Below are 10,159 nucleotides of genomic sequence, written 5' to 3' on the forward strand. Positions count from 1 at the left end.
GATCAAGTGAATTCCTTGAGTATAGTGGGTGTCAAAGGCACTTAAGAGAAATCAGGAGGGTTAAAAGGGAATATGAGATAGTTTTGGCAGATAAGGTAAAGGAGAATCTAAAAGGACTCTACAAGTATATGAGAAGCAAAAGAGTAACTTGCGAAACAATAGAGCCTCTTAAAGATCAACAAGGTTGTTTGTGTGCCAAAGGTCTGGTTAGAGTGACAGTCCTTGATATCAAAGCTGCATTTGATTGTGTGTGAAGTATCAAGGAGCCCTAGCAAAACTGGAATCAATGGGTTTCAGGAGGCAAGCTCTCTACTGGTTGAAATCATACCTAGCATACTGGCTGATGGCCGTGGCTGTTGACGGTCAGTCAGTACGCTAGTACGTCGCTCCAGGGGTTCCTCAGGATAGTGGCCTCAGCCCAACCCTTAATGGCATTCCCTCCAGCAAAGGGTCAGAAGTGGTGAGGATTGCCAATGATTGCTCAATGTTCAGCATCATTTGCAACTCCTCAGACACTGAAGCAGTCCATGTTCAAATGCATCAAGATCTAGACAATATCCAGGTTGGTGTGACAAGAGGCAATTAACACAAATTCAACGGCAATGGTCATGACCAATAGAGACAATCTAATCATCACCCGTTGACATTCAATAGTGGTACAATCACTGAATCCCCTACTATCAACATCCTGGGGATTACCATTGTCCAGAAACTCAACAGAACTTGCCACACAACCAGTAGCTACAAGAGCAGGATAGAGGTTAGGAATATTGCCATGAGTAACTCACCTTCTGACTTCCCAAAGCCTGTCCACTATCTATAAGTCACATGTCAGAAGTGGGATGGAATATTCCTCACTTGTCTGGGTGGGTGCAGCTCCAACAACATTCAAGCTTAACACCAGCCAAGACAAAGCAGCCCACTTAATTTGCATTGCATCCACACCCACCACCACCGAATCTCAGTGGCGATAGTGTGTACAAGGTGCCCTGCAGAAATTCACCAAAAATCCTCAAAGCACCTTCCAACCTATGGCCACTTCCATAGGAACAAGAGCAGCAGATATATGGAAACACTGCCCCCTTCAGGTTCCCTCCAAGTCAATCTCTTGGAAATATATTGCCACTCCCTCGCTGTCACAGTCAAAATCCTAGAATTCCCTCCCTAATGGTATTGTGGGGTCAACAAGTTCCTTTCTCAAGTCCATTCACAAATCAGAACAATGCAGGATAATGTAAAGTAGCTGTTTAAAGCTGAAGGTCAATGCTGGGAATGGATTGATGTGAACAAATCCTCGCCTGGAGAAAACACTGTAGTCAACACTGGCCTAGCTACCAATATACATGAATGCATAAAAGTTAAGAGAAGAGAAAGGATTCACAAGAATGGCTACATAGCAGAGGAATTTCAGTAATGAAGGCAGATTGGAGATATTGGGACTGTTTTGCATGAGGGGAAGGGTTTGAAGAGATTAAACAGTATTTTATAAAATCATTAGAGGTCTGGACAGACCTTTAATACAGGAAAAAGCATCTCGAAGGACAACAAATAAGGCAACATAGATTTAATGTATTTAGCAAAAGCAGGAATTGGATACTTGAGGAAATACACTTTTATATCAAGTGATTAAAATTTGGAATGTGTTGAAGACAGGTTCAATTGAGTTATTCCAAGGTGGAATTAGATTATCTGAAAAGAATGAATGTGCAGGATTACAGGGAGTAGGTACTAAATGAAATAGATTTATTTGAAGAGCAGACGTAAACATGACAGTCCAGACAGCCTCTTGTATAGCAACAATTTTGACTGTTCAGAAACACTTCCTTCATATTTGCATGAAAACTATATTTTTTCAATCATACAGTATTTGAAGAGTTTTACTAAAGTAGCCACATTTTAAATTATACAGTCCAGATTACAGCCTGCACCTGCAATGGTCTTCTGAACAAGATCACTATTTTCTAAAGGGCTTGGAATTTAAATAAAGAAAAACAAAAATCAAATAACACAATCTTGAAAAATGTTCCTTGGATCAGGGAAGTTGTGCTGATATTACCTTCGTCCAAAATAACTGGTCCTTCTCTCGGAGGTTCCTGAACCAAACCGTGCATTCGACACACTAGAAAGATAAAGTTTAGTAGAAGATAAACTACACAATCATCTGTCAGATATGAAATGTAATATTCTCATCATACACAAAATTAAAGTCATAACAGCATTCAACTGCAGAAGCATAAAATTCAGCCTATATCTGTGGTAACTCTTGGTGGGAGCAAGTTTCAACCCTTTATACTTTAGCCTGTAAATGTTACTTCAGACAGTTTTCCAACAGACATTTTGAAAGCCACAACTGAATCTGGCACTCAGTGCTTTCCAAATCCAAACTACTCATTATGTGAGTTTTTCCTCTCATCGACTTTGGGTCTTTTCCCACTCAACTAGATATTCACTGATTTCTGTCCTTTCATTCAACATGGAGGTTCTGTCTACACACCTCACAAACAGCTCGGTCAAACTTTGTTCTCCTCCACAAAGACATAGCCGAGACAGTCTGTTTTCCAACCTTAACAGGCAGTCCCGGTTTGGTGGATGGATGCTGTTCTAGAGTCCATTCACAAGTCGGAACACTGTGCAGGACAATACAAAAGTACTTGATTGTAAATACAGAAAACGTTTAAAATTACATTATGACTGGCATTTACTTTGGAAAATATCTCAGGATTTGCAGCTCCTTGCGTCTGCTGTACATCGCCACCTATTTTTGCAGCTCTTGTCATTTTCTCCCATATTGCTTTGAGCTCAAGCTGCTGTTCCTGAAGCTGCACCCACTGAGCGAGGTCTGTTTCATGAGTTACTCCAGATTGTCCTGCAAGTCAGCAATCTTTTCATTGGATTGATGATACACAGCTGTTTATCTTGCTACTGTTCTTCATCATTCAGCTCTTCATTTATCTTTGCAAGCTAACCAGTAGTAATCCTAAAATAATTCCTTCACCTGAGATGGTATTTTCAATTTTGGATTTATCTTGAGCCTTTTTCTCTCAAACTTTCATTTACTCTCTATAGTGGGGAGGTGAGATTTTAGCTCCACTAAGTCAGAAGAAAGTGAAGTGTTCCATTCTTCATTCACAGTCAGTTCTGAGAGTGTTTCTTGAATAGTCTGCTGCAGCTTATGACATTGGTCTGAATCAGTGATTGAGACTAGTGAGAGGCAACAGCACACTGACAAACAGTACTCGCACTTGCTGGTCAAGCAGAGTCTACAACATAAAACATCTGTGACATCCAGGAAGATTGATTGTACTTGCAGTCCAGTGCTATTGATTCTGCATATGATGAATCATTGCTTGAAGTTTTACTTTTATAGGTTTCATCATGGTTCCCCATATCTGTGGATACATGCTTTCAAAATACACAAGGTTACTATCTTGGCACTTGTCTGTGTCCACCCCAGCCACTAACAAATAATCACCTGTTCTTAAAAAGTACAGATAATTTGAATTTTTGCAGTGACTTTGGATTGTGTGATGACATTGCTGTTCTTTACAAGATTGAGTGCAAAACACACTCACCAACCATTCAGTGGCACTGTAAACAGAGCGGCACGGTAGCTCAGTGGTTAGCACTGCTGCCTCACAGCGCCACAGAGGTGGGTTCAATTCCAGCCTCAGGCACATTTTCCCAGTGTCTGTGTGGGTTTCCTCCTAGTGCTCCGGTTTCCTCCCACAATCCAAACAAGTGCAGGTTAGGTGAATTGGCCATGCTAAATTGCCCATAGTGTTCTGGGATGTGAAGATTAGGTGCATTAGTCAGGGGGAAATGGAGAGTAATAGGGGAATGGGTCTGGATGGGATACTCTTCAGAGGGCCGAAGTTCCTGTTTCCACACTGTAGGGATTCTTAAAAAGAAAACATTGTCAAATTCTGGTCTATCAATCACATATACCTCACTCAAGAAATCAGACAGTCTTGACTGTAGTGCAAAGCTATGTCCTGTGAGATCTATTTGGGCTGGTGCATAATTTTTTATAGGTGCTTCAGCCTTTGCTCTACTGCACTGACTCAACCATTTCTGAGACATACAAAACTGATTAGAAATTAAAAATTGGGCACTTCCTTGTCACAAGCAAAAAACCGCACCTAGCTACCTAGATCTAGTGATTGCGTCAACCATCAAGTTTATACTTGTGACTTACAAGTTTGATTGCATATATGTCCATCCTTCAGTAGTTATTTGGTTTGTTTTCAAATATTTGACTGCAATTTGAGCTCAATTCTGATGGGTAACTGACAAATAACCCTTTTCTCTGCAACTGCTTATAAAGTGGGCAATGGATTCTCAAGCTTCTGTCTAAGGGATGAGTATTCTAATCTGTGACTACAAAAGCTTAATCTGACTTTAAATTGGTCTCTAACATGATTTATGTGGAGATCTTCATTAACCAGTACAAAGAATTCAGAAAGCAAGAGACATTAACTATTATTGCAAGGGGATTAATTATTGCAAGATTTGCTATGAATTTTCAGGGCTTTGGTGAGACCACACCTGGAACACTAATTTTAGTCTCCAATTTGAAGGAAGGATTTACTCCATGACAAAAGGCCATTTGGCTTTGAGAAGAAGCTACCCAGTTTAAACCCAAGTTTTAGCTCTTGGTTCTTGGCAGTTTAGTTAAAACATCAAAGAATCTTGGAGCTAAACAGGGTGGACATTGAGGTTATTTCCTCAAATTGGGGAATTTCAAAGACAGGATCAGGATAGAAAGTCAATAATTTAGGGCTGAGAAAGGATCATCGAAGGGTTGTGAATCATTCCATAATTCAGTATATTTAATGCTGAGACATTCTCACAGGAAAGGAGGGGATATGGGAGCAGGAAAGTGTGGAATTGAAAACAGCCACAATTTAGGATAAAGCAATTCATTTGATTGGACCATCATCCATCAATCTAAACATTTGCATCTTCCACCATTGATGCATGGTGGTGGCAGTGTACGATCTACAAAATGTACTGCAGCAAGTCACTTAGGCTTTTTTAACAGCATCTCTCAAACAAGCAACCTCTACCAAATAGAACAAGGGCAGCCTACTCAGGGAACACTTACAAGTTCCCTTCAAGCCATAAATCCTCCTGACTTGAAACCTGCCACAGTTCTTTCTCTGCTGGATCAAAAACCTGGACTCTCACCCTAACAGCACGGTGGATACATCTGCACCACATTGGTTCAAGATGGCAGCTTATGACCACTTGCTCAAGGACAATTACAGATGGGCATCAAATATTGGCCTGGCCAGCAATGCCCCATCCATTGAAAGAATACAAAAAAAAAATGTACCAGACATGAGGAACTGAACAATCTACTAATGCTCCTATTTACATTCTCTTTAACTTGGTGATTTCCATTTATAAAGGTGCAAAGCAGAAGAACTCCTACAGAAAAGCAAGTTGTTGAACATACCTCTGAGGTGTAACTAGTCCATATCTGGTAGCCTCACTAACTCGGTGAGGCTGCAAGACTCTGTGGCTCATTCTGCTCATTTCAGCTGAAAAATAACAAAGGGCTTTTTAGACTGTTGATGCACTCTCATATATCACACACATAAACTGACATAGTTCTTCATGTATTGCTAACAAATGAAGTTCTGTAGTAAGAAGCATTGGCTTTGCTTTTTTGGTAGAATTTTGAGAATTGTAGAGCAATACTTCTCAAACATCTTTCCAGTGTAGCTATTTTGAGGTGGGGTGGGGGGAAGAGTGCGGAATACAGGAGAGACTCTTCCGTCACTCAAACCTTTCATGGAACAGTACTTCCACAGGGTAGGCAGCAGATTTCAGATGTGGGTCAGGAAGGGTGGTTTGGGTCAAGCATGCTTGAAACATTTAAGCTCTAGGTTTTTTTTTAAAAATGGTACTGACATTCAGCGGGATCTGGCTGGGCATACAAGTCCACAGATGCCTGAAAATGGCAACACATGTGGATGTGATGGTCAAGAAGCTTGTCAACATGCTTGCCTTCATCAGTAAAGACACTGAATATAAAAACTGGCAAGTTATACAAAAGTTATAACAGCTGCACAAAACATGTAGAATATTGCATGTAGTTCTTGTTGCCACACAACTAGAAGGATGTGAATGCTTTAGAGGGTGCAGAGAAAGTTTACCAGGGTGCTGCCTGATCTGGAAGCTTTTAGTTATGAGGAGAGGTTAGACAAACTCGGTTTGTTTTAACTGGAAAGATGGAGGCTGAGGGGTGACCTAATAGAGGTCTACAAAATTATGAGAGGCATAGATAGAATGAATGGTCAGAGGCTTTTTCCCAGGGTGGAAAGATCAACAACAAGAGAGCACAGGTTGAAGGTGGGGGGAGGTGGAGTTTAGCAGAGAAGTACAAGGAAACTTTTTCACACGGTGATGCGTGCCTGGAACACACTGTCATTATAGGTGGTGGAAGCAGGCATGCTAACATGTTTAAGGCATATCTTGATAGACACACAAACATGAGGCAAACAGGGGGCAGATACCACACATGGGCAATAAATAACAGGCCTATATTAAAGATTGGGATTGTTGCAGGCTTGGTGGGCCAAATGGCCTGTTTCTGTGCCGCATTGTATCAGATACTTTCAGAAGTTTTTAGCATCAGGAATCATTCCTCTACCATCTGTTCATAAGACCACATTATCAAAAGAAAATAACTGAGTATTTAAAGAGACCTTGCTGCTGTTAGTGCTCAGTTCAAATTTCATGGCAGCCATTACCCCAAATTTTAGATTATGTCCCCACTTGAGTTCAAACCACAACTTTGGGAAACCCTATTGTAGAGGAAGTGAAAGATCTGGAAGTGCGTGCTCACAGGTGCTTGAAGGTGACAATACAGGTAAAGAAACCACATGGAATGTTTACCTTTACTGAACAATGTACAGAATATAACAGCAGAAATGGTACTGCAAAAAATGCTGGTTTGGTCACAATTCAAAACATATCAAGTATCATAATCCTAGAGGTCCATAGGTATGCTCTCAGAGGGATGTACAGCATGGAAACAGATCTTTCGGTCCAGCTCATCCATGCTGACCAGATACCCGAAACCTAGTCCCATTTGCCAACATTTGTCCATATCCCTTTAAATCCCATATCCCTATTCATTTATGGTCCAGATGCCTTTTAAATGTTGCAACTGTAACAGCATCGACCACTTGCTCTGGCAACACATTCCGTACGCGCACCACCTTCTGCATGGAAAAAAAAAGTCACCTCTTAGGTTCCTCTTAAATCTTTCCCCTCTCACCTTAAACTTAGGCCCTCTAGTTATGGACTCCCCCACCGAGGGAAAAGATCTTGTCTATTTACCTCATCAATGCTCCTCATGATTTTATAAACTTCTATAAGGTCACCACTCAGGGAAAATAGTCTCAGCCTATTCAGGCTCTCCCTATAGTTCAAACCCTGTAACCCTGGCAGCATCCTTGTAAATCTTTTCTGAACCCTTTCAAATTTCACAACATCCTTCCTATAGAAGGAAGAACAGAATTGCACACAATATTCCAAAAGTGGCCTAACCAATGTCTTGTGACCACATGACCTCCCAATTCCTATACTCAATGCATTAACCAGTAAAGACAAGCATACCAACCACCTTCTTCACTATCCTATCTATTTGCCACTCCACTTTCAAGGAATGTGAATCTGAATTCCATGATCTCTTTGTTCAGCAACACTCTCCAGGAACTTACCATTAAGTGTAGAAGACCTGTCCTGATTTGCATTTCCAAAATATATCACCCCACTTTTATCTAAATTAAAACTTCATCTACCACTTCATACACTCACCCACCTAACATTAAAGACAGATGACTGGTGGTTTAACCTGATGGTCACCACACCTCAGGCGAGGCAGAGAAGGTGAAACCTCACAGTAACCTCAGCCAGGTAGAAGAACTGAACCCTCGCTGTTAGCATCACAAATCAGCCATCTGGTCAACTGAGCTAACTGATCCCCAAAATGCTGTACAGTCTAGTCACATTACAAGAAGGACAAAATTGCTCTGGAGGTGGTGAGAGGAAATTTACAATAATACTTGAAAAATTACAGCTATGAAAACAAATTGGAATGGCCAAGGTTGATATCCTTAGAAACAGGGAAGCTAAGGAGTGACCTATGTGAGATGTGCAAAATTATGAGGGACAAGGAGAAATCAATTACACAGATTTATGGGGAGATAGTTCATAAGATATAGGGGCAGAATGAGGGCATTTGGCCCATGGAGTCCGCTCTGCCATTCGATCACGGCTGATGAAATAGCTTGGATTAGATGGAAAATGTTTTCACCCAGCACAGAGTGTGCATCTGGCATTTGTTGGACTAAATGGGTGCCAGGAATTTGCAACTCAATTTGACGGCAGTGAAAGCAAAAAACTAGTCATTCAGGACAAACCTGCATAATGCTGCCTGTGTGAGAAAATAAGCCTTGGAAGATAAAAGCAAACTTTGACAAGAGTCTGGACTTGTTAAAAACAGGCTCTTGAAGAAAAGAAAATCCCTTTGGTCAGAAAATAAGTTTTCAGGGATTTGCTGACGACAGCTTTCATCAGACAAAGACTGGAAATGAATTTCTTAACACATTAGTCAAGATAAGACCACAAGGTATTGGGGCAGAATTAGGCCATTTTGACATTGAGTTTACTCCACCATTCGATCATGGTTATTATGTTTCTCAACCTCATTCTCCTGCCTTCTTCCCATAACCTATGATCCCCTTAACAATCAAGAACCTAGCTATCTCCATCTTAAGTACACTCAATGACCTGGCTTACACAGCCCACTGCTGCAATGAGCTCCAGAGATTCACCATCCTCTGGCTGAAGAGATTCACCTTCATCTCAGTTCTAATGGGTCATCCCTTCACTCTGAGGCTTCTAGTCTCCACTACTATCCAGACCTCTCAATATCATGCAAGCTTCACATCCGCTAGAGGCTGCAGCCACCAGCCATTGGCTGCAGAGATGAACACTCCAGGAGCAGCAAACTGCTTCAGTTTATTTTTAAAATAAATATTTAGTTATGCACATCTAGCTGTTATTTCTTAATAAATTCCACCCCCATCAAACCCCAACTACCCAGACATTTCCACATCACCACCTTCGAAATTCCCACCCCCCCAATCCTTATCACCTCCCTCCAGACACCTCCTTGCTCTCAGCTTTCAACCAACCCCCTTCCTCCTAAAGGCTGGCCACTGGACCAGCCACTCTTTAGCCTTTGTTTATTTCTTACCCTTCTGCCACTGACCCTTTCTCTTTCCGCCCTCCCCCACCCCCTTCTTTCCTTAGCACAGACTACAACTTTGTCCTTGAGGCTGAACAGAGTCTCACCCTGGGCCCTCACTCACTGCCCTGACCCTCCCACTCCCCCTCCCGGACCCTGATTCTTCCCCTCCTTACTCATGCCGGACAACCCCATTCCCTGCCGGAACCTACACTCCCGTTGTCTCCAACTGCCTCCCCCAGATCCTCCACTTCCCGGACACGACGAAAACCCCACAGCCCTCCCTGACCATCCGTTCACCTGCGGGACTCCGTCTCATGCCGAACCCTCTCAATCGTCCTCCCTGACCGACCAGCAGCAGCTCCCCTCCTGGACCCCAGCACAGCCTCCTCAGCTGCACTCTACCTACCCTCCCTCAATCCCTCACTCACTCACCGTTTGGATTCCGATTCTCCTATAATTTGGAGTTCCCGCCCAAACAACATCAAAATAACGGTCACCGGAAACGGAACTGCATCATCGCCCGTCCGCAGCAACGGCTCCTTGCGACCTCCCGTCACCGTCAGTTACGCATCACTGTACCATGGGGTTGGGGATGGGGAGAAGGGGGATCACTGTCCCCGGGGGGAGGGGGAGAAGGGGGGATCACTGACCCGGGAGGAGGGGGAAAAGGGGGTTCACTGTCGGTGAGGGAGGGGGATCACTGTCAGTGAGGGAGAGGGAGAAGGGGGTTCACTGTCCCCGGGCGAGGAGGGGGATCACTGTCAGTGAGGGAGGTGAGAAGGGGGTTCACTGTCAGTGAGGGAGGTGAGAAGGGGGTTCACTGTCGGTGAGGGAGGGGGAGAAGGGGGTTCACTGTCGGTGAGGGAGGGGGATCACTGTCAGTGAGGGAGG

The 10,159-nt window shown here is 42.9% G+C and overlaps 1 protein-coding gene across 2 annotated transcripts in view; it reads right to left on the minus strand.

Moving 5' to 3' along the window:
- Positions 1–9,804, minus strand: part of ndc80 (NDC80 kinetochore complex component) — a 61,349-nt gene extending 51,545 nt beyond the window's left edge. The window contains exons 1-3 of one of the 2 annotated variants that reach the window (XM_072593749.1): positions 9,701–9,804; positions 5,459–5,543; positions 2,057–2,119 (exon numbers count right to left, since the gene is read on the minus strand). In XM_072593749.1, coding sequence (XP_072449850.1) covers positions 2,057–2,119; positions 5,459–5,538 — 143 coding nt within the window. In that variant the 5' untranslated portion in view covers positions 5,539–5,543; positions 9,701–9,804. The other variant, XM_072593748.1, reaches the window with a different exon arrangement.
- Between the last annotated feature and the right edge of the window lie 355 nt (positions 9,805–10,159).

Source organism: Chiloscyllium punctatum, chromosome 24 (genome assembly GCF_047496795.1).
Source record: "Chiloscyllium punctatum isolate Juve2018m chromosome 24, sChiPun1.3, whole genome shotgun sequence".
Taxonomy (NCBI): domain Eukaryota; kingdom Metazoa; phylum Chordata; class Chondrichthyes; order Orectolobiformes; family Hemiscylliidae; genus Chiloscyllium; species Chiloscyllium punctatum.